This window comes from Lolium perenne, chromosome 6 (assembly GCF_019359855.2).
Source record: "Lolium perenne isolate Kyuss_39 chromosome 6, Kyuss_2.0, whole genome shotgun sequence".
NCBI classification, from domain to species: Eukaryota; Viridiplantae; Streptophyta; class Magnoliopsida; order Poales; family Poaceae; genus Lolium; species Lolium perenne.
In genome coordinates this window covers 42,228,691-42,254,908 of record NC_067249.2, presented here as the reverse complement: position 1 = coordinate 42,254,908, position 26,218 = coordinate 42,228,691, and the positions used below count along the sequence as shown (strand labels likewise).

General features: G+C 43.9%; 1 protein-coding gene across 1 annotated transcript; it reads left to right on the top strand.

Annotated features, from left to right (window-relative positions):
* The first annotated feature begins 13,036 nt into the window (after positions 1-13,036).
* On the top strand, positions 13,037-14,344 carry LOC127310548 (uncharacterized). The gene has a single exon (XM_051341214.1). The coding sequence runs from the start codon at positions 13,037-13,039 to the stop codon at positions 14,342-14,344; it is 1,308 nt and encodes a 435-aa protein (XP_051197174.1).
* Positions 14,345-26,218: the final 11,874 nt, after the last annotated feature.

Genomic DNA, 26,218 nt, shown 5'->3' with positions numbered 1-26,218 from the left:
ACGGTGTGCACACTGTCACCTTCACACCGTTGGACAAGGTGTCCCTGGAGATCACATAATAAAACCACTTGAGTAGCACAATAGTTGAAGAATAACATCTACTTATTCAACTAGATTACAATGCCCATGATCACATAAAGATCATACATGGAGAGATAGATATACCACATAGCTATCGATAAAGCCCTCAGCCTCGGGGAAGAACTACTCACTCCTCATCACGGGAGAAAGCAATGGCGATGAAGATGGTGGTGGAGTTGATGGAGATGGCTCCGGGGGCAATTCCCCATCTCGATAGGGTACTGCATCGTAGACTTCTGTCCCCCGGATCTTGTCTGCAACGGCGGCGGAGTTACAAAACTTTTCATGGACGGAGGCTGGTTGATTTAGGGTGTTTTCATCGGGAGGCATTTATAGGCGGAAGGGCGAGGGTTGGTGGAGGCCAGGGGGGCCACACCACCCCTAGGCGCGGGCCAGGGCTAGGCCACGCCAAGGGCTGGTCTAGCCGCCCTGCTGCCTTTCTTTGACTCCCCTTTGGAGTCTGTCTTCGTTACGGAAAAATATTAACTTCGGCTTTTATTTCGTCCAATTCCGAGAATATTTTCTGTACAACTTTTCTGAAATGCAAAACAACAGAAAACATGGAACTGGCACTGTGGCATCTTGTTAATAGGTTAGTGCCGGAAAATGTATAAAGTGCAACGAAACATGAGCAAAACATATACAAATTGGTGTAAAACAAGCATGGAGCATCAAAAATTATAGATACGTTTGAGATGTATCTATAGGCCATATCCCGGGACCCTAGAGGCAGATCTCGAACTAGAAACGAGAGAACCACAACTCATTGTAACAACACGAAAGCACCCAAATAATGCCAGACAAGCAGTTGTAGGCCCTGTCCTCAAGCAGGTGTTCCGAAGCTGGGTAAATCGCGTACCACCTTGCCGAAAGCTCTCCGCCCAATGGCCCCTACTTCTTCCCCCTCCGCGAGGATCCCTCCTCTGGGTACCATCAAATAGGCAACGACTGACAAGGGATTAACTTGGCAATGCCTACAGATTGTAGACTTAGGGTTCGTGGAAAGTAGAGGGCAAGTAGATCTCGAGAGTTTCAGCCAAAAAGATACTCAACTAAAGATTATGGTGGTTCTGTTGACAATGGATTCGATCCTTTCTTTCTCCCCCGGCTCCCCTTTATATAGGAGATGGAGCCGAGGCTTTCCGTGTCGTACAAGATACAAATTACAAGAGGCTTATGGGCTTCCCTATTTTGCTATCGTATTCCTATTACATCTCGACTTTCCTTGTACAGAATTCTTTGGGATTCCAAGCTTCTCGATCTTCAGGTCCATGGACTTCTCGCCTTTCAGAGATAACCTAGGTACCTTATACGGCATGCCTATTAGGCGTACCTATGTCAACGACATGAAGGTTTCATAGTAATGATAGCTAAGGAGTGGGAGTCTGTTTTAGAGGGCTCTACAATGATGGGGGTATCGTAGAACAAGATCCACCATCTCCATAATTTTCTGAGGGGATGGGCGCGCAATCAAAGCAGCGTTAATAAAAAAGGAAAAAAAGCGAGGTTGCTTCACACAATAGATATGTTAGATCGCAAGGTGGAAGCGACCCCTCTTAGTGTATCGCAGAGAGAAACTATGAATGAATCTAATGAAAAAGTGCTCAAGCTGGCCAGGTGACGCGGAGTCCAAGTGGGCTCAACGCGCTAAGGTAAAACATATTCAAGAAGGAGGAAATAATACGAAGTATTTCCATATCACTGCGAACGGCAAGCATAGGAGAAAAAATATTTTCCTCAAAATGAAGGTATTATAGTGGGAGAGGAAAATCTGAAAAATTACGTCCCCGCTGAGTATTATAAAAAACTATTCGGGCCATCAGCTCATAATTTTCTCCATGGTAGAACCTAAGATTAATGATATCCCTCAAACATCGGATGAAAGAAAACATTATTCTTATAGCCGAATTCACAGATAAAGAGGTGTAAAAAGCAATCATGGAAATGAAGAAAATAAAGCCCCTGGACTAGACGAGTTTTTGCGGAGTTTTATCAAACATGTTGGTCTTTCATTAGAATGGACTTGATGAAAATGTTGTTCAGATTCAGCAATACCCTCCAATATGCCTGCTTATTAATGTGAGTTTTAAGATATTCACTAAAGTAGGCATGAACCGAGTAACTACTATCGCCCATAACGTCATTCGTCCAACACAAACCTCCTTCACGCCTAGACGTCATATCTTGGAGGGGGTAGTTATTCTTCATGAAATTATACATGAGTTGCACAGAAATAAACTAGTTGGTGTTCTTCTTAAAATAGTCCTTGAGATAGCATACGAACAGGTTAGATGGCCTTTTATAAGGGCTTTGATCCTAAATGGTACAACTAGATAAGTGAGTTCATAAACAAAGGTAGTGTGGGTATTAAGGTTAATGATGTCATATGACACTATTTCCAAACTCGAAAAGGTCTTCGTCTGGGAGACCCGCTCTCACTATGCTGTTTAATATTATAGTGGATATGCTTGCTATATTTATTGCAAGGGCTAAAGAAGGGTAGATGGACTTATTCCTCATTTATTAGATGATGGGGTTTCCACTTTACAATACACAAATGATACAATTATTTTTATGGAACATGACATAGAGAAAGCACTAAATATGAAATTAATTTTATGCATTTTTAGATCAAAAATCTACTTTTATAAGAGTGGGATTTTTTTGGTGCTGCCAAAGAGGTGCAACACCAATATAGAGACATTTTCGGTTATGAAATTTGGCGCTTCCTTATAGGTACGTCGGCATCCCAAATCATTTTAAAAGGCTTATAAATAGAGAATGTAAAACAATAGAAGTTGTCAGAATCGTGATTCTGAATCGGATCGGAATCTCCATGGTAGAATCGCAAATCATAGGATCTTAACTATCAGGATCGTAAAATCTAAGATTCTAATTAGTAGAATTGTACAACCGTTCCACTCAGTTTGGATCGTAAAGTCATAAAATCGCATAGTAAAATCCCGGTCCGAGAAAAAAATGGGTAGCTGGATGGGAAAACTGCTATCACATGGGGATCGTCTAGTGCTTAGGGATTCACACGTCAACATAATAATAAGTAATACACCATGCAAATGATACCAACCTTATATATATGGTAAAGCAAAATATGTTCAGTCCTGAAATCATGTCACTTGGGCCCTAGTAACAAGCATTAAACATGACAAAACTATACCAATACTTATACATGAATATCTTCAAGACAAACACGTCAAATCTCGATACATATGGATGTTTACATGATCAATCTTATTCAAACCCCATCCACCTCTTAAGACTAAAAATAACTACTCACTCATGGTGATGGAGAGTGGGCCCATGGTGGTTGGCGATGACATTGGTGGCGGTGATGTGAAGAAACCATCAAAATCCCTCTCTCCGGGGTGGAGAGCAGGATCAATCTGACCCTCCGAAACAAATATCATGGTCTCGACGGTGCTCTGTTTCGCGAAACGCTTTGTGCCTTTAGGGGGTAGGTTTTTAGGGTATATAAGCCACCACGCGGAGGAGAGACGAGACGACGACCGAGGACCAAACGGGCCCTGGTGGCGTGCCCTATGTAAGTGGGCGCGTCACTGATGTCCCACAAGTATAGGGGATCGTGTGTAGCCTTTTTGACAAGTAAGAGTGTCGAACCCAACGAGGAGCTAAAGGTAGGATAAGTATTCTCTCAAGTTCTATCAACCACTGATACAACTCTACGCGCACTAAACGTTTGCATTATCTGGGAAATAAAACTACGGTAGCAATACAGGTATGAGAGATAGCTTTGCAAGATAATAAATACATGAAAGTAAATGTTAGTGCTGCAGCAATAAAGTACACTAAGTAACCATATACTAACAGTACCATGAGTGTGGAAAAGTAGTGGTAATTGTGGTGGCTTTGTCCAAGATTAATTAGTGAAGACATTTAGTTCATTGTCTTTGATGTAGTTTTCAATGTGGGAGAGGCTAAATATACAAGCGTTCCACTACTTGGGATTACAAGTACCATATGATTGGATTGTTAGCAAACATCCGTAAATACTAACAATGCATTAAGGTTTCCCCAACCATAGCCTTAAGTTTATGGTCCTCTTACTCCCATACATGCAACTAACCGGTTTGAGCCCTCGTGTTTTGTCACACCGGCAGACTACCCCTTCCTCTGCACATACTACTAAGTACTAACCCTATGGTGTTGATCCATCCGCGCACAAGTATAATGGACACCAAAGGACAGTACCATATTAACATACAACCCTAATGAACCATAGACATTCAACAAAGCAATCAAAAGACAAATATACGACATAAACATGACATAGATCATAGGATGAATATTATAGCATCAAACACCATGTTTACATAGGACGGTGCAGAGGTTTATGAGAGGATGAACCACTGAATACAAGGAGTAGATGGTGATGGAGATGGCGGTGAAGACGTCGGAGAGGGCAGCGCGGTGGCGCAGGGCGGCGCCGGGAACTCCTTTCCCCGCCTCCGGCAAGGTTGGGGAGCGCCGCCCCTTAGCCTCTCTCCTTCATGGCTTCAAGGGAGCCCTCCCCCATGGAGATGGGATCCATGGGGAAGGCAAAAACGTGGCTTTTGGTGGCTGAAATTCGTGGGTGATGGTGTCCTCCACGAGTTAGGTTCCCCCCTTTATATAGCTTCTCGGATTTCCGTCACCCCCTTTTAGGGTTCCACCAAAATGGGCCGCGTCCGAACTCCGATTGGGACGAATTTTAACTCCAGAACTTTCAACATAAAATTATCTACAACTTCCTCTTCAGGCCCAACTCCGTTGGAGGTCATCTTCGAGGGTCAAACAGACAATCTCCCAAAACAGTTCTGGGACAGATTTCAGCAAAGTTCCAATTCAGCTCCAACAAGGTTTCCTCTTGTATTCTTAATAATTTCTACACATCAAAGTGTAAAACAAGAACATTGTGCACTTTTGCAACTATTAATAGGTTAGTCCAAATAAATCATAAACTTAATACAAAAACAAGTGCCAAAGGCATAATATTAACATGAAACAATCAAAAATTATAGATACGTTTTGGACGTATCAACATCCCCAAGCTTAATTCCTGCTCGTCCTCGAGTAGGTAAATGATAACAAAATAATTTTTGATTGTAAATGCTGTGATCAGGTCTTTAACAATTGCATGATATATGGATAATAAAACTTAGCAATCATGTTACCTAATGAAAAGTATCAACCAACTAAGAGTTCATAATATGAAATTTATAAACATCAACAAGATTGTAATGATCATTGTAAAGTATGGTAGAGCGGTATCTCGCTTGCCCTTAATTGTGGAGCAAAACATAAATGCCAAGGCACCTCTGAAGTTCAAGTGAAGACTAGAAGTAAGAATATCAAAGATAAAAGCATCAAAATTATGCCACAATTAACCACGTTCTGGGACAAGCACATTACACTAAGAATGACAATTATGCTCTCAAAAAGGTGCTCAAAGAAAGGATGGTGACTCAACATAAAAGTAAAGGATAGGCCCTTCGCAGAGGGAAGCGGGGATTAACATATGCTAGAGCTTTTTATTTTTAAAACAGAAGTAAAATTGTTTTGGGAAGTGTTTGTTGTTGTCAACGAATGGTAGTGGGCACTCTAACCCCCTTGTCAACCAGACTTTCAATAGCGGCCCCCATGAAGGACGTTATCTCTACCAGCAAGGTAGATCATCCCTCTTCTCTTTTGTTTACACATGTACTTTAGTTTTATTTATAGGTGACACTCCTCCCAACCTTCGCTTTCACAAGCCATGGCTAACCGAATCCTCGGGTGCCTTCCAACATTCACATACCATGGAGGAGTGTATATTTGCAAATTAAGTTGCTTACTGATAAATCGGGGCAAAACATGTGAAGAGAATTATTAATGAAAGTTGTAATTAATTGGGACTGGGCACCCCGTTGCCAGCTCTTTTTGCAAAATTATTGGATAAGCGGATGTATATGCCACTAGTCCATTGGTGAAAGTCTGTTAGGAGTAAATGACAAGGTTGAAAGATAAAACACCACATACTTCCTCATGAGCTATAAAACATTGACACAAATTGAGAAGTACTTTGAAGGTTTTAAAGGTAGCACATGAAAATTTACTTGGAATGGTTTGAAATGCCATGTATAGGTATTTATAATGGACAGTTTGGAACAACTTGGTTTATAGGGATTTGGATGCACGAGCAGCATTTCCGCTCAGTACAAGTGAAGGCTAGCAATAGACTGGGAAGCGACAATCAAGAGAGCAATAACCGTCATAATCATGCTTGCGACATAATAAAATTAACGGAGGCATAAAAGTGATACAAGAACTCTGAAGCAAAGTAAATCATCGAGGCTTAATTGACTTTTGTTTCTCAGTCATATGCATGCGTGAGCATGTGCCAAGTCAATTTCAAATGAATCATTCAAAGGAGGACACCACAATACCATACCATCTTATGAACAGGACAATGCATGTTAACATCAAAATATCATAATATACACTATTAGCTAGTTGAGACTATCCATAAGAAAACATAACCACTAAACAATATCATTCACACAACTTTTTTAAGTTTCATCAAATATACATTAACCAAGTAAACGTTGAAAATAGAAGATAAATAAAATATGTGACGATCCACTTATTAATGTAACCGGTGTTTGATGCTAGGATAAATAGATAATAAGATACAACGGCTTCAAGTTTAGTCAAATTCATATGTTGCTCAAAAAACAAAGTTTGAAGGTTTGCAAACCGAGGAGTTATTGATGAAGAGGGGTGCGGGGACATCCCCAAGCTTATGACTTTGGCCATTCTTCAATATTTCAGAGTTTGGTGTTCCTTCATTCTCTGTGAAAAACTTCAACACAAAAAATTCCCATTCTTTTCTGCGGTTAGACATTAGTGCAATAGATAATATTTCCAAAGTGTTGCTATTAAACCAAATCAAATTTTGTTTTTAGGTTACAGAAAGGTTGCTTAAATGGCAAAATTATAAATGAAAGGTAAGAATCCAAAAAAATCAAATGAAAACGAAAAGAGGCCACTCTTGCAACAAAAGTCGGAATCTGTCCAGCAAAACAGCAGCTGGAAAACTTAATTATTAGGTGCACTTAAACATGTCCAAAATTTTAGCCAATTTTTGTACATGCACATAATTAGGTGATACATAATCAGCAATTTTTTCGTGATTTTTAGAACTACCAATAAAACATGAAAAATCACGCAATGAGCAGTAGATTCTGAAAACAGAAAATCACTTTTTACAAATGTATCAACTAAGCTAAACGGATAAAATTTGGTATTTTATTTTTGATAAACTAATATATCAGAGACTACCTAAATATGCTAGCTACAGCAAGGAAAACTCTAAAATAAAACCAAAAGTAACAACCAAATAAAGAATCCAACAAAGAAGCAAAACAAAAGAAAATATCTTTTTTGTTTTAAAATTATAAGTGAAAGCAAATAAGCAATAAATACCAAATAAGAAGCCTGAGAAAACTAAAGAAGGTAAAACCAAGACATATAAAAGCAATTATAATACACGTTAAGACGATTCATATCATGTGGACGGGTAATATAGAGTATGAACGAGATAACCTCATGTTTGTTGATGAATAGGGGATGACTCGGGCATCCCCAAGCTTAGATGATTGTATGTTCTTGAATATGTTCTTGGGATGCACCTACACATCCCCAAGCTTGAGCTCTTGTGTCTTCTTGTTCATCTCATATCGCCATATCGATTGGATTTTATAAGCTACATCCACATAAAACTTCACAAAACTCATTAGTAGGGTTAGTACTCATTAAATAAAATCCACTCATGTTCTAGCATTGAAAAATTACATAATATTTATCTAACATTAGCCACTGTATATACCTAAGTTGTTATTATTTCTGTTATACGTCGAAAACTAAGGAAATCAAGAGACCCTAAGTACAATATTGAATAAACACAATAGAAATTTGTCAAGACTGAATAGTCTGTAAAGGTGACACTTAATGAGATAGTTACGTAGCTCAAATGAAGAAACTCAAAACTAATGAAAGACAGTTAATAATCTCATGTTTATGCACAAAAACTTTCAAGTCAAAATACTATTTTGAGATTTATCACGATTTTATTTACAGAGAAGCACAAAGTCTGTCTAAACATAACAGTCAGTAAAGATCGAATTATTAGACCTATCTACGTAGCTCAAATCAGAAAAGTCAAAACTAATGAAAGTTGCGTACATATCTGAGGATCACACTTGAATGTTTTCAGAATGTTTCAATTTTTCAGGAATCTATACAGCTCAAAACGCCTACGCTATGGCTCCCCGGCAACGGCGCCACAAAAGTTTTTGATGTCCCACAAGTATAGGGGATCGTGTGTAGCCTCTTCGATAAGTAAGAGTGTCGAACCCAACGAGGAGCTAAAGGTAGGATAAGTATTCTCTCAAGTTCTATCAACCACTGATACAACTCTACGCGCACTAAACGTTTGCATTATCTGGGAAATAAAACTACGGTAGCAATATGGGTATGAGAGATAGCTTTGCAAGATAATAAATACATGAAAGTAAATGTTAGTGCTGCAGCAATAAAGTACACTAAGTAACCATATACTAACAATACCATGAGTGTGGAAAAGTGGTGGTAATTGTGGTGGCTTTGTCCAAGATTAATTAGTGAAGACATTTTGTTCATTGTCTTTGATGTAGTTTTCAATGTGGGAGAGGCTAAATATACAAGCGTCTCCACTACTTGGGATTACAAGTACTATATGATTGTTAGCAAACATCCGTAAATACTAACAATGCATTAAGGTTTCCCCAACCATAGCCTTAAGTTTATGGTCCTCTTACTCCCATACATGCAACTAACCGGTTTGAACCCTCAGGTTTCTGTCACTCCGGCAGGACTACCCCCTTCCTTTGCACATACTACTAACCCTATGGTATTGATCCATGTGCGCACAAGTATAATGGACACCAAAGGACAGTACCATATCAACATACAACTCTAATGAACCATAGACATTCAACAAAGCAATCAAGAGACAAATATACTACATAAACATGACATAGATCATAGGATGAATATTATAGCATCAAACACGATGTTTACATAGGACGGTACAGAGGTTTATGAGAGGATGAACCACTGAATACAAGGAGGAGATGGTAATGGAGATGGCGGTGAAGACATCGGAGAGGGCAGCGCGGGGAACTTCTTTCCCCGCCGCCGGCAAGGTTGGGGAGCGCCGCCCCGTAGCCTCTCTCCTTCATGGCTTCATGGGAGCCCTCCCCCATGGAGATGGGATCCATGGGGGAGGCAAAAACGTGGCTTTTGGTGGCTGAAATTCGTGGGTGGAGGTGTCCTCCACGAGTTAGGTTTGCCCCCTTTATATTGCTTCTCGGATTTCCGTCACCTCTTTTAGGGTTCTACCAAAATAGGCCTACAGACCGCGTCCGAACTCCGATTGGGCCGAATTTTAACTCCAGAACGTTCAGCATAAAATTATCTACAACTTCCTCTTCAGGCCCAACTCCGTTGGAGGTCATCTTCGAGGGTAAAACAGACAATCTCGGAAAACAGTTCTGGAACAGATTTCAGCAAAGTTCCAATTCGGCTCCAACAAGGTTTCCTCTTGTATTTTTAATAATTCCTACACATCAAAGTGTAAAACAAGAACATTGTGCACTTTTGCAACTATTAATAGGTTAGTTCAAATAAATCATAAAATTAATACAAAAACAAGTGCCAAAGGCATAATATTAACATGAAACAATCAAAAATTATAGATACGTTTTGGACGTATCAGTCACCTGGCTTCGTTTGGGCCTCGTGGCTCCCCTCTCGTAATCCAAAGCTCCATGTCCTCTATTTTGGTGGAAGTTTTTCCCTAATTTTATTTCCTGCGAAAACTGACAGAAATAAGACTTTGCTAAAAAACAATGTCAGATTCAGTGGTTTTTATCGAAGTATGGTGAGATTCGCTTTCAATTCGCGTTTAGCGCATTCCACAAAAAAACTGAGCAAAATCTGGTGATTTTCTGTCCCCAAACGGAAAATGGTTGTATACGGTAAATTTCATCATCAAAGTGATGATTTTATGCTATTCACTCATCATGGCATGCCGATGACTGAAGAAGGGCAACGCAGCGGGTGCGGGAGGTCCTTAAAAAGCATCTCCAACGGTCGATATAATCGGTCTTGTTGTATTAAAAAACGATTAGTTTAGCGCGTGAGAGACGACGGCACGTCACTACTTCGCCACACAACTATTTTTTTCTCCGACCTGGCCCTCCTTTTTTGGCTTGCGTCCACGTGCGAGAAACACGTAGTGGCACCTGGCCTCGGCGTTATTTTCTCCGAGCTGGCACTTCTTTTCTGTTTGGGTCCACATGGCTGACACACTTAGTGGCACATGAGATCAGCTTGCGTTCCTTCTATACCAGCATTTTCGTTGACATGTGTACTACCAGCCTTAAGAGCATCTCCACCGGCGTCTCGGATAGCGGCCCGATAGCTTTTTGTGGCCGGGGGCGAAAATGCGCTCGCACCAGCGCGCCCCAAACAGCGCCGGTCAATTTTCGAGCTCAATAGAATCGTCGGCAACCCCGTGCCAGCCCCTTCGCCAAGGGCGCGAATCGAGCGCGCCGGCGCCTCGCGAGGCTGAAAATTTTGGGCGTGGGAGCCGCCTGTCACGACGCTCCTACCACGACGCTGCGCGGGAAATTCTCCCGCCGCGACACCGCGCGGGAGGTTTCCCGTCTCGTCGATGGTCTATATTATCCCTCCTCCCCTGCCTCTATAGTGCAAAACCCTAGAAAAATAGCACAATGTTCGATTCGTGGGACGAGGCGGCGCTAGAGGCGGCCGTAGAAGTCGTGGAAGTGGACCCGTAGCTCGTAGAGTACGAGGCGTGGGAGGAGGCGGCTCTAGCGGCGACCGTGGATGTCTATGTCGCGGACGAGCGACAGGGCCAGGAGGCGGAACGACGGCTCCGGGTGACCGAGGAGGCGCGACGGCGGCGGGTGGCGCGGAAGGAGGTGGCGCGGCAGCGAGAGGAGGCGGAGCGGCGGCAGCAGGAGGAGGCGGAGCGGCTAGAGTTCCTGGAGGCGCGGCGGCGGGAGGAGCTGACCCAGTGCCGGTGGGAGGTGCGCCAGCAGAAGGGGTGGGAGGAGCTTGAGCTGCGGCGGTTGCAGCGGGAGGAGACGCAGATTCAGGAGGAAGTCTGCGAGCGGCGGCGTTTGGCGGAGATGCAGCTCGGCCTACAGAGGCAGGAGTTGGATCACCGTCGGCGGTGGGAGGACCTGGAGCGGCAGCTGCGTCAGGAGGTGGTGGCCGCGGATAGAGCCGCCTACTTGACGTTCGCGGCAGAGAGAGCAGGAGATTATCGACGGAGGAGTAGCGGAGAGGGCAGGGGAGAGACCACCGGAGAGAGCAGCGGGCGATCGTCCACCTCCATAGAGCCAAGTGGTCAGGAGGTAGTAGGCTAGAGATGAAGCATGTTTCATATGTCGTCCAGGGTTGAGGAGTGAAAAATGTTTTACTCATTTGACCGAAAATATTATTCATTTCTCGATCCTGAATGATATTAAAATGAAATTTTAAGCATAATATGTAGTTTATGTAAAAAAACTTCTATCGGGGCCACCTGTTTGGGGGCACCGGTGTAGGAACAGCTCTCCCAAATAGAGAATGCAGTACCATCGTCCCCAAACGGAGGCCGCCGGTGGAGATGCTCTAAGTATGTACTAGTATACTAGTACTATTGTACTCTAGATATATCATCAAATAGCACCTCTAACACATTCCTTTAAATTCCCGCCAGGACTCTCTAAACAATCCCCTAAAAAGGGTTTAGAGGTAGTGAAGATTTTTGGCTCCTAGGCTCCTCTGACGCTGTTGTTTTAAGAAACATTTATAATTGTATTTATGAGTTTTAAAAGAATTGAAAAATTCCAAATGTAGCTACTAATGTATCCCACAAACATGTAGCTCTCGATATAACCAATTTCACATTGCGATTTTTCATTCTTGGAGGTTACATCATTGACGATGTTGAGATTTTTGTTCTCATCTTAAAAAAAAAACTTATAAATATAATTTTTAATATGTTTTTAAAATAAGGGGATCACTGGAGCTCGGTAGCCAAATACACTTTTAGGTTTATATGGTCTTGCAAATACACCACTCCAGCCTCTAGAATTTTAGAGCAACCCTATTCACTACGGAGAAGAAAAATACTGTAGAGCATATCCAACACGTGACCTAAAATACAACACTTGTAAAGCTTTATGATTTTCTGTTCATTAAAATAGTGCAGAAATAGTTAATATTTTTTTATGTATTTCTTAGATGTCCTGACACTTAGCTAGTCTTATGCAGTTTATGATCTTCGTTCTAACAGAGTTTCTTTTGGGTCGATATTCAGCTAAACAAGTTTATTTTACTCCATACAAATAATATAGGGTTCTATAAAGGACATTTCATTAATTAAAAATTTTAAGCAATACACTCACTCTCGACATAATTAAGATACACACAACCACAATAAGTCTCAAAAAATTAAAAACAGGGAAATCCGTGTAATCATCGTGAAACTATATAGCGCCTTTGTATATTGAGGACCAATCCGAGATCATCGAAAAACTGTATATATGGAGGGCCTAGAAAACTCAACACGATTGGCGAACTTAGGAAAAAGGGGAACTCAACGATGATAAGGACACGCCACGCATGAACGCTAATTACCCGGAGTTTTTATGCTGATCGAAGTCAATTATACGGAGTAGATTAGAGAGGTTATAATAATTACACCTTAAAAAAGGAATAGGCAGTGGTCATCATGGAGTCATGGCCGCACATCCTGCCGTCGACTCGAGATGGATTCGGATTGTCCCGATGGAGTATATATAGGAGTACAACAGAGAGCGGTCGCACACGAGCGAGTTTGACGATGGCGCGCAGACCGTGCAGGAAAGCGCGCATACCGCGCAAGAAAGCGCGAGCCTCGACGTCCTCACAACCGGCATCCTCCTGGCCGGATCTCCCGCCGGACCTCGCCGGCGACGTCCTAGGTCGCCTGCCGTCGTACGCCGACCGCATCTGCTTCGGCGCCGTATGCCGCTCGTGGCGCTCGTCCGCGCGGCAGCACCACGCGCGCCCGCTTCTGCCGTGCCTCTGCTTCGCCGACGGGACCTTCCGAGGCTTCCCAGCAGAGGCCCGGCCCTTCCGCCTGCGCAGCGCCGCAGGCCACCACAGCTCCTGCGGCGAGTGGCTCGTGTTCGAGCGCGACGACGGCGCCTACTCGCTGGTGGACCCGTTCTGCAAGGACTCGGCGCCCGTGGCGGTGCTCCCGAGCCTGTCCCGCGTCCGTGTCCGCTACGAGCCCATCGTGGCGGTGCCCGAGCGGGAGCTGCCGGAGTGCAGGCACCTATGGGTCCCGCGCGAGAGAGACGCCGAGCCGCAGACGGCGGTGTCCTTGCTCAAGCTCGTGGTCTGCTCGTCCCGCCTCGTTGCCGCGGTCGTCGGCCAAGGGCGTCACGGCAGGCTCGCGCTATGCCGTCCGGGCGCGGCGTCATGGTCAGTGAGCGGCCGCGAACCATGGCGGCGACTCAAAGACATGGCTTATTACCAGGGTAAGCTGTACGTCGTCGACCAGAACGAAGACCTCCTGGCCGTCACCGTCGCCGACGACGACGCCGAGCTGCCGGCCATGTCTCGGCTCGACCGCGTCGTCAAGGGCCGTCCCCCTGTTGCCGATGTTAGGCGCCGAGTAACACTGCACTACCTCGTGGAGTCCGGCGACGGAGCGCTGCTGATGGTCCGTAGAGAGATCTCCCGCGCGCGGGAACGGCGGCCCGGGAAGATTTGGATGGGAGGCGAAATGGACGAGGAGATGACCGTGTTGGAGGCTGACTTCCGCTCGTCGAGGTGGAAGGAAGTGGAGGGCGCCCTCTGCGGCGAACAGGCTCTCTTCGTTGGGCGCTGGTGCTCTAGGGCCGTGCGCGTGCCGGACGAGCGCCGGGTGGAGTGGGCGGACCGCATCTTCTTCCTGGAAGACGGTACGGGCGAGGAGTGGCACAACCTGAGGTCGCTGCGCTACTCTCTTAGCGTGTATATGATGAAAGGGGTCGATTTCCAGTGGTGCGACCTCCCGCGCAGAGGTAGAGCGGAGTCGCTTCTGCCGTTGATGGTGTCCAAGGATGGAGACGACTTGCCGGCCACATGGATTTTCCCTCGAGATCGGACTCCATGTCCATGAGACTGCCACGCTTAACAAAGTTAGGCTTGACAAAATATAGCTGAGAACCAAACAAGCCCTTTTCTGAATTCGCACAAGCACTCGGTTAAGAACACAACGTGACCAAAGTCGTCACTTCCACCCGTACAATACAAAACGTTTTTTTAAGGCCTTCTATCGTGCGGAACAACTACGCGTGGTTCGGTTAGTCCCTCACAAGATACAACAACGCACAAGGATGATTTCTGAACATTCACAAAAAAAAAGGATGATTACTGAACCGTGTAACACTAAACTCGCACACGGTCGCAAACGGTTGGCAGATAGTTCACTGCGTGTAAACTTTTTGTGACATTTCTTTTAGCGTGCCCGTCTCTTTTTTTTTCTACCCATCTTAATCGGTAATAAATTAGAAGTTATGTGTAGAACTTTTTGGATGTTGCCTCCACTACGGGAAAACATTTCGTTGCCGTGCGGGATCGCACGGCAAAGACCCTATTTTGCCTGGCAAAGGCTTTGCCGTGCGTCGACGCACGGCAACGTCTGCACGGCAACGCCTCCGACGGCAACGAAGACATTGTCGTGCGCATGACCAAACTGCACGGCAAAGGCCTTTGCCGTGCGCGCGCTACATTGCCGTGCGGCAGATGCTTTGCCGTACGAGGTGTCTTTGCCGTGTGTGTGCCTCGTTGCCGTGCGGCATCTTCTTTGCCGTGCGGCATCTTCTTTGCCGTGCGTGCAACTCGTTGCCATGCAGCACACTCTGCCATGCAAGCTTCCTTTGCCGTGCGGCAACGCCCCAGCCCGCACGGCAGAGGCTCCTCCAGGCACTCCCAGCGCCGTGTCAGGAGCACAGGCTGGTGACGCGTGGCGCCTTTGTCGTGTGTATGCACACGACAAAGTGACCAAAAGTCCTTTGCCGTGTGGCCCTGGTTTTTTTTATTTTTTTCCCGTTTTTCATTAATCCATGCATTTCAAAATTGCATTTCACATATATAACATATACAACATATATATTCACCATAGCATCACCAAACACATCAACAACATCACAAATACATCGAGCACACATAGTTCATGCATAACAAAGTGCAATGTCCATTATTACAATCCATAACAAGTGCGAACAATCCATTACAACGACGACGAGTGCACGAAGACCATGCCATCAACCTTGTCCTCCTCCATTGCTTGCGCCCGCCTCATCGTCATTGCATTGTGACACATAATCTACAAGGTTGATGGAATTAGCATTTGCACTTGCATATTGAACAAGTACAAGTAGCGGGTTGGGCACAAGTGTAGGAGGACTCACCGCGGTTCATGCTCCGGATGATGTTCGTGTTGTTCACGGTGAAAGGTGTCACCGGCTGACTGGACGTTGGCGGCATCCACGGCAAGGAGAAAGGAGGAGTAGAAAGACTCCCCGGTGGAGAAGACAGAGCCGTCTGGCTCATTAGCCAGCTCATTTGTGCCTGATGCTGCTGCATCATCTGATTCTGCTGTTGGATCTGTTGCATCATCTGTGTCTGCTGCTGCTGATACTCCAGAATCTTCCTCTCCATGTTCCGTGCGTGCTCCTGGGCCGCCTGCTCCTTTGCTGCCATCTCCGCCTACGATGTGTTGCCGCGATGTCATTAACATTTCAATGGAAAGCATGTAAAGGAAAGGTAGAGGCCGGAGGAAGAACATACCCGTAACCGCCGACAAACTAGATCCGAAGCCCGTGGCCGGGTCTCTACCTCAGGCTGGCCGCTCTTACGACCACGACGGATATGGCACACCCTCGATCGTGTGATAATGGCTCTAGCTGCGGGTGTATGTGCCAAAGGGTCCCAATCTTGGTTCTCCATGTGTATATGTCCTAAACAAACCTAAAAGAATGAAAATGTACATTGGTGCACCCTCGCGCGGAGAAATCTAGGGGGGTAGACCCGTCGGGGCACACGTTCCGCTGTTTTGGGGGGAGGAGGGGGAGAACGACCGCCGGAGCACCGGAACCCCACCAAATCTTGCATGTGGGCCGATGATATGTGTCAAAGTGTGGTGCAAGGTGTAATGGTGCAAAAGTAGCTCCCCTAAACCCTAAACCCTAAACTGGGGAGGCTTCGAGCCCTAAACCCCTCTAGACCCCCAAACCATTAACTACACGTGCTGACACACCGAGCTGCAAAACCATGCATCATAAACCCTAACCCTAACCCTAAACCCTAAACCTATACCTAACCATAAATCCTTACCTTGAACCTAAACCCTAGCCCTACCCCCTTGTCAACACCTGGATTTTTAAGTCCAGATGCCTGTTATGCCATACATCGCAATCCCTGGAATATTGTTGTTGCGAGACATAACAGTTGATTATCATAGTCATCATTCATTACATACCATAATCGTCTTACACATAGAGATCACATGATCCAATATTACACAAATAGTTGATCTATTGATCAACGGGCACAATGTTCATAGCGGAAGCGTAAATAGAAGGGACCCTCTAGTCCACAGGCCAACGTCTGACGTCAGAAGATTCCCTAGTTGTCGTAGACGTCTTGGTTGCCATCATCTTGATAGTTCTGCTCCTCTTCATAGTCTGGCCATTTGAATAGCCAGGGACACAGCCGTGAGTACATTAAAGTACTCGCAAACTAATACTAATGTAAGTGCTAACAATTCTAGTAAGGGGGTGCTAAGTCGTAGTTTATTTGCATAAAGCTAATTTTTATTCAGAAGTATTTGAGAAAGGCTTAATCATGTGCTAGACTAACTCAAGTGGGAACATTAGTGTCATTCCCACAACATTGTTGTGATTCAAAGTCAAGTCACCAATTCACCATTCATTTCAACATCATTTTCAAGAATTTGACATCGGAAACTGTATGGCCTTTCCAACCGTCCGTAACCGTGGACGCGGCTATTCGAATAGATTGACACTCTGCAGAGGTTGCACACTTGTGCCACAACATTTGATTTCATCCGTCGGGATTACCCCGAATCATCATAACACAAAGACGCGGATCATCAACCATAACCTTTCACTTACAAATCCTAGTATGAGCACCTCTCCCCATGAGCTTGGCCTCCCAAAGGAAGACTAACTGTCAACCTGGGAACTGCACAGGGCTTGGCCGTACAATTCACCTCAATTCACATCATTTCTCAACAACGGAGGCAGCCTCGGCATAACCCATATGATGTGTGTTCAGAGGGAACCCATACTAAGATGTATAAATTTCCAGTTAAGCCCTACCCATAATCAGGTATTGTGGGGGTACTCAATATTGGAAAGGTATCACATTCAAACCAATATCAGTTTTATCAAAAATCACCATCTTCTCTTGGTCATATTCACCTTCAAAATTCATTCAATGAAATGATTCATCATTCCAAGGTTTCAAATTCATTTCAAAGTCACATGTTCCCATCTAGAGTAGTCAAGTTTTAATCATTAGCACTAGCTCTAATCATGAGGGCTGCTGTCTTGCTTTGCTAGATTGAGACTAACTTTACTACTCTAGTCACCTTCTTTCACTTTGACCAAAGTTAACTATAAAAGCAACTCTTTAAGAAAACAAGTAAACACTTGTAAGGTAGAAACTTGGGATAGGCTTATTGTAAGAAAGGATAAGACTAATGGTGCCTTGCCCCAAAGGGCTTTACACTTTGCAAGAATATTAGCTTGCCACATTATAACTTGCAATAGTCTAGCTTGCCTTGGTTTTCAAGGTGGTCAAAGTGCTCTTCTTCTTCTGGGGTAGAATCCTTCCTCTTCCCGGTATTCTCCGGTACTAGCTGCCTATACACGAATACGAGGATACAATCACCAAACAACACTTAAGTACCCTTAATTAGCCTTAATGGCTCACTCCAAATGATCTAGCATCATTACTTAGCATTGCTACCCAGGATTAATCTAGGTTTTCTTCTTAGGGTTAGAGAAATAATTGCCTCTCATTACATATGTAAATGATAGTTTCCATTTAGTTCTTGAGGAATAATTTCCTCTCATTGAATCTTCTTAAGATTTAACTTCCTCAAACAATTATACATGAAATCATGTTGACATAAGTCAACCATTCATCATCATCATTTGAGGAATTGATTTAAATGGGGTAGAATACCTCATACCATTTAATAATGCCTATTATGATTTAAAATCACCAAGCATTTCATTTGAGAGTATTTGAACAGGGTCAATACCTCATATGAAAGTATTTGGGACAAGATTTAAATGAAGTGAAGCACTTCATATAATTTGCATAATAGTTTTGGACAATATCACCTAAATAAACTAGCCATATTGTCCATTAATTAAACTAGGGCATGATCATACAAAGTGACAACACCATTTTATTGCAGAAACAATTAGTGTAAGTGAAATGTGAATTATAGCAATTGGAATTACTTCAAAATTCAAAATGGTTTATTTTTAAGATTTATTTGAATTCACAGAAGTCCCTGCCTTGTTATTTATGTCATATTAATTCTGCAAGAGATTTTGAAGTGGGACCAGTGGTGTTGAATAGATATTTTTACAAGCTTTCCAACCATATGAAATTCATCAAATTTGGTTGGGTAGATTTGAAACTATTTAATTTCTAAGACAGGACCATTATTTAAATTTCTCTGAATTAATTTAATAGGATTTGAGAAATGGGCCGGTGGGAAAAAGAATGGGCCGAAAGATTTGAATCTCAGGATGGCCAGCCCAACCAACGACGCGGGCCAGCTGACAAAGGGTCCCATGGGTCAGCGAGAGGACTCACCCGAAGCGGTATGCTGCAACGCGAGCTGTTGGATCAGAAGGAGATCGAGCGGTGCAGACGCGTCTTCTTCGGCGGGGGGAAGAGCTTGCGGCAGCGGCGGAGGTAGGGGTCGGCGGCCAAGTGGAGCTCCGGCGAGGGGCGGCGCTGGTGCTTGGCGATGTTGTCGACGAAGGGGAGTCGCCTGGTACCGGTGGCGAGGCTGGCGGTGGTCTGAATCGACGCCGGCGATGTGCTACTGGTGCGGCAGACTCCGTCCAAATTCCGGCGGTGAAGGGCCAAATCGAGGAGGGGAAGAGGTGGAGGAGGATCAGGGAGAGGAGGGGAGCAGATTGGTGTGAAGGAATTGAGCGTGCGAGCTTCCCTTTTATAGGGTTTGAGTTGGCCGTGAGGTGGGCGGCAAGGGCGACAGCAGAGCGGCGGCTCCGGCGAAGGAAGGGGGCTGGAGAGGTAGGCGCGAGGTAGACGGCGTCTAGGCGATGCTAGGAAGCTAGAGGGCGAGGTGGGGGACGGTCTGGCGAGCAAAGGCGATGGCGAACGGTGGCAGTACTGGCGCGAAAATCCGGCGAGGATGTCGACGGCTGTGGCGCTCGAGCGAGACAAGGAGCGTGTCTGGTGGGTTGGCGCGGCGACGGTGATGCTCGACGTGCAGCTAGGGGGTCCAGGGGAAGCGGCGTTCGTCGGCGTTGCACGTGGCCAGGGTCTGCCGGTGGACGCGTCCACGACGTCCTCGGCATCGACCAGAGCGCGCGATTTCCGGCGATGTTCTTTGTCCTCCTCGACAGGTGGCGGTGCTAGGTGATGTAGGGAGTCGAGGTGGAGCCAGTAGACATGGGGGGCAGGGTTGGAGAAGGAAGGAGGGAAGGGGAGCATGCCCATGTGTGCCATGGCCGGCATGGCCATGCCATGCTAGCTTGGCTAGCTCCTCCTAGGGTTTCTGTGGGTGGGCTAGGGTGAGAGAGTGCAAGGGAACCAGAGGGAGTGATTTGGGGCAATAGGGTTTAGTAGATCACTATTTAGAATAGTGTTTGCATAGTTCCCTATTTGTAATTTGCTATATTTCACCAAATTTGGTTGGATTCATTTGATTAAAAAATTTGAGAATGGGGTATTTTAATAAGTTGCTATTGACCAGATACAAACATGTGTGGTGGTGGAAATTTAAAAATCAAAGAAAGGCAAAAATTGCTAAGGCCTTGTTTGGTACTAGAGTTTTCGTGGGGATTAGCGGGGATAATCCGCTCCAAACTTTAAATCCCCACTTATCCCCAATGCATGTTTGGTGCTAGAGTATGAGAGAGTTTAATCCCCACTCATCCCCACTTATCCCCACTTTTCCCCCAAATTTTAGTGTAAATTTTTCAATCCCCAATACTCTACCCCTACCTAGTGGATTGGGGATGGGGTTTTGTGGGGATTGGGTGACAGCAGTGATTCACCCAATACTCTAGAGTATTATCCTCACTAATCCCCACTGAAACACTAGTACCAAACAAGACCTAAGTGGGAGATTGTTGCATTTGATAAAAAGTTCCAACTTTGGATGAGCATAGAATTGGATCCAGGATGAATTTGACCAGGTGGTATTTACCAAAGTTTTTCTCCTTCATGTGCTCTTGGATGAGGTGCAAAGAATTGAGAGAGTTTAGTTTGAAAAATTTGAAATAGAGAGGCTCAAAGTAGTGACCAGAATATAAATGGCAGATTTGACCATTATCACATGTGATCACAATTTGAGTTTGAAATTGATTTGATTTATGTTTCTTTGATTCCAAAAGTTGTAATAAGTGTTTGGTATCATATTACAACTAATGGTGAAGACCAAAATGGTCTAGGTCAAAGATTTAGAAAAATAGCATAAACCATATGTGAGGGTTTTGTGAATTTCTAACTTTTATTCTTTTTTTTTCTTTGCTTCATTTTGACAAGAGTGAGGTTTATTTGGTGTTAGATTGAGTTGGGTGAAAGGTTCAAACCAATTTGAGGCAAAGGGAGTGCCTAGGTCAAGATTGGATCTTTTGGCTAAGTGCCACATATGCCTCTATGCATATGTTTGAATTTATTTTGTTTCTCACTTGAATTGGTTGGGGAGTACTTGGTTGAGTGTGTTGAGGTATTTCAATTCATCTACCAGGGTCAACACTCAAGGTTGGAGCATTTGCAAAAAGTAGCCATAGGCTTGCATATGCCTTTTTCTTAAGTAAGATCTTTTCTTTTTATTTTGTTTCTCAAAGATTGATGACAAGAGGGATGAGGTTTAGGGTTTTTCTTATTTGATTTCTTTCTCTTTTATTTTATTTGGTTTGTGATCTTCACTTGATCACTTTAGGGTTTTAGGGTTTATCACATAAGCATAATAACACTCATCATGGCAAAAACACAAGTAATAGGTATGAGCACTATGCATAGCACTCTATATAGGAAAAGTTTTTGTTGGTTCTCATTTTTGGAAAAAAGGAAATTCATTTTCTCTTTGTTTTAAAATTTGGGGTGTTACAAACCCTTCCCCCTTAAACAAATCTCGTCCCGAGATTTTAAGAAAAGTTAGGTTCCTAAGAGAGATTGGGCGATATGATTTAACAGGAAGACATACTTGGCATGGCCTGAGGTGCTTCTTGGGCTTCTGTGGCAGTCATGTTGTAGAAGCGGCCGTTGTTGTTCTGGTCCTTTCTTGCGGCAAATCGGCGTTGGTTCTGAGTAGGTGCAACGGTGTTGGCGGCAATCTTGGCGAGTCTCTTGGGGCACTCATTGGAGTAATGCCCAACCACTCTACACTCATAACAAGTGATGGTGGCCTTGTCCTTGTTGGCGACGGGGATGGCGTTGCTTCCAGTCCTAGGGCCAGTATTGGTGTTGTTGTTGTTGTTGTTATGGTTGTTCCCGTTGTTGTTGTTGTTGTTGTTGTTGTTGTTGTTGTTGTTGTTGTTGTTGTTGTTGTTGTTGTTGTGGTTGTTCCCGTTGTTTTTGTTTTTGTTGTTGTTGTTGTTGTTGTTGTTGTTGGGGTTGTTGTTGCTGGTGTGATTGTTGTTGTTGTTGCCTCTGGGCTTTGGGGGTCCTCCGTGGTTGTTGGTGTAGTTTGGGCGGTAATTCTGAGCAGGGGGCTTGTTGTATTTTGGAGTAAATCCTTGATGTCTACGTTCCCCCTCCTTTCCTGTAGACAGTGTTGGGCCTCCAAGAGCAGAGGTTTGTAGAACAGCAGCAAGTTTCCCTTAAGTGGATACCCAAGGTTTATCGAACTCAGGGAGGAAGAGGTCAAAGATATCCCTCTCATGCAACCCTGCAACCACAAAGCAAGAAGTCTCTTGTGTCCCCAACACACCAAATAGGTGCACTAGTTCGGCGAAGAGATAGTGAAATACAGGTGGTATGAATATATATGAGCAAAGAGCAACGAAAAAGCTGCATACAAGTGCTTGGCGCGTAGTTGATGGTGGTGGTATTGCAGCATAGTAACGCAAAGAAACAAAGAAAACAAGCAAAGAGTAACTCAGCAGTATTTAGGAACAAGGCCTAGGGATTATACTTTCACTAGTGGACACTCTCAACATTGATCACATAACAGAACAGATAAATGCATACTCTACACTTTCGTTGGATGATGAACACATTGCGTAGGATTACACGAACCCTCAATGCCGGAGTTAACAAGCTCCACAATAATGCTCATGTTTAAGTAACCTTTAGTGTAAGATAGATCAACAGACTAAACCGAGTACTAGCATAGCATGCACACTGTCACCTTCATGCATATGTAGGAGGAATAGATCACATCAATAATATCATAGCAATAGTTAACTCCATAATCTACAAGAGATCATGATCATAGCATAAACCAAGTACTAACACGGTGCACACACTGTCACCTTTACACACGTGCAGGAGGAATAGAACTACTTTAATAACACATCACTAGAGTAGCACATAGATAGTAGTGATACAAAACTCAGATGAATCTCAATCATGTAAAGCAGCTCATGAGATCATTGTATTGAAGTACATAGGAGAGATTAACCACATAGCTACCGGTACAGCCCCGAGCCTCGATGGAGAACTACTCCCTCCTCATGGGAACAGCAGCGGTGATGAAGATGGCGGTGGAGATGGCAGCGGTGTCGATGGAGAAGCCTTCCGGGGGCACTTCCCCGCTCCGGCAGCGTGCCGGAACAGAGATCCTGTCCCCCAGATCTTGGCTTCGCGATGGCGGCGGCTCTGGAAGGTTTTCGTGGGTTTCGTCAATTGGTGTAGGGTTTTCTGATCCAGGGGCTTTTTATAGGCGGAGAGGCGGCGCAGGAAGGTCGAAGGGGGGCCCACACCCTAGGGGGGCGCGCCCCCCCCCCTAGGCCGCGCCGGGGTGTGGTGTGGTGGCCCTGCCACCCTTCTCTGGCGGTTCTCGTGTGTTCTGGATGCTTCCGGGTAAAATAGGAACCTGGGCGTTGATTTCGTCCGATTCCGAGAATATTTCGTTACTAGGATTTCTGAAACCAAAAACAGCAGAAAAACAGAACCGGCACTTCGGCATCTTGTTAATAGGTTAGTTCCGTAAAATGCACGAATATGACATAAAGTGTGCATAAAACATGTAGATAACATCAATAATGTGGCATGGAACATAAGAAATTATCGATACGTCGGAGACGTATCGCATCCCTGCTTAGTTCTGCTCGTCCCGAGCAGGTAAAACGATAACACAGATAATTTCTGGAGTGACATGCCATCATAATCTTGATCATACTATTTGTAAAGCATATGTAGTGAATGCAGCGATCAAAACAATGTGTATGACATGAGTAAACAAGTGAATCATATAGCAAAGACTTTTCATGAATAGCACTTCAAGACAAGCATCAATAAGTCTTGCATAAGAGTTAACTCATAAAGCAATAATTCAAAGTAAAGGCATTGAAGCAACACAAAAGAAGATTAAGTTTCAGCGGTTGCTTTCAACTTGTAACATGTATATCTCATGGATATTGTCAACATAGAGTAATATAATAAGTGCAATAAGCAAGTATGTAGGAATCAATGCACACTTCACACAAGTGTTTGCTTCTTGAGGTGGAGAGAAATAGGTGAACTGACTCAACATTGAAAGTAAGAGAATGGTCCTCATAGAGGAAAAGCATCGATTGCTATATTTGTGCTAGAGCTTTGATTTTGAAAACATGAAACAATTTTGTCAACGGTAGTAATAAAGCATATGCATCATGTAAATTATATCTTATAAGTTGCAAGCCTCATGCATAGTGTACCAATAGTGCCCGCACCTTGTCCTAATTAGCTTGGACTACCTGGATTATCACCGCAATACATATGCTTTAACCAAGTATCACAAAGGGGTACCTCTATGCCGCCTGTACAAAGGTCTAAGGAGAAAGCTCACATTTGGATTTCTCGCTTTTGATTATTCTCAACTTAGACATCCATACCGGGACAACATAGACAACAGATAATGGACTCCTCTTTTAATGCTTTAAGCATTCAACAACAATTAATTCTTTTCTCATTAGAGATTTGAGGATGTTTGTCCAAAACTGAAACTTCCACCATGGAACATGGCTTCGGTTAGCGGCCCAATGTTCTTCTCTCACAATATGCATGCTCAAACCATTCAACTCAGTGTAGATCGCCCTTACTTCAGACAAGACGAACATGCATAGCAACTCACATGAAATTCAACAATGAACAGTTGATGGCGTCCCCAGTAAACATGGTTATCGCACAACAAGCAACTTAATAAGAGATAAAGTGCATAATTACATATTCAATACCACAATAGTTTTTAAGCTATTTGTCCCATGAGCTATATATTGCAAAGGTGAATGATGGAATTTTAAAGGTAGCACTCAAGCAATTTACTTTGGAATGGCGGAAAATACCATGTAGTAGGTAGGTATGGTGGACACAAATGGCATAGTGGTTGGCTCAAGGATTTTGGATGCATGAGAAGTATTCCCTCTCGATACAAGGTTTAGGCTAGCAAGGTTATTTGAAACAAACACAAGGATGAACGGTGCAGCAAAACTCACATAAAAGACATATTGTAAACATTATAAGACTCTACACCGTCTTCCTTGTTGTTCAAACTCAATACTAGAAATTATCTAGACCTTAGAGAGACCAATTATGCAAACCAAATTTTAGCATGCTCTATGTATTTCTTCATTAATGGGTGCAAAGTATATGATGCAAGAGCTTAAACATGAGCACAACAATTGCCAAGTATCACATTACCCAAAACATTTATAGCAATTACTACATGTATCATTTTCCAATTCCAACCATATAACAATTTAACGAAGGAGAAACTTCGCCATGAATACTATGAGCTAAGAACACATGTGTTCATACGAACCAGCGGAGCGTGTCTCTCTCCCACACAAGCATGATGTAATCCAATTTATTCAAACAAAAACAAAAACAGAAACAAACAAACAGACGCTCCAAGCAAAGCACATAAGATGTGATGGAATAAAAATATAGTTTCAGGGGAGGAACCTGATAATGTTGTCGATGAAGAAGGGGATGCCTTGGGCATCCCCAAGCTTAGACGCTTGAGTCTTCTTGATATATGCAGGGGTGAACCACCGGGTGCATCCCCAAGCTTAGAGCTTTCACTCTTCTTGATCATGTTATATCATCCTCCTCTCTTGACCCTTGAAAACTTCCTTCACACCAAACTCGAAACAACTCATTAGAGGGTTAGTGCATAATAAAAATTAACATATTCAGAGGTGACACAATCATTCTTAACACTTCTGGACATTGCATAATGCTACTGGACATTAGTGGATCAAAGAAATTCATCCAACATAGCAAAAGAGGCAATGCGAAATAAAAGGCAGAATCTGTCAAAACAGAACAGTTCGTATTGACGAATTTTAAAATGGCACCAGACTTGCTCAAATGAAAATGCTCAAATTGAATGAAAGTTGCGTACATATCTGAGGATCATGCACGTAAATTGGCTTAATTTTATGAGCTACCTACAGGGAGGTGGACCCAGATTCGTGACAGCAAAGAAATCTGGAACTGTGCAGTAATCCAAATCTAGTACTTACTTTTCTATCAACGGCTTAACTTGGCACAACAAAACACAAAACTAAGATAAGGAGAGGTTGCTACAGTAGTAAACAAC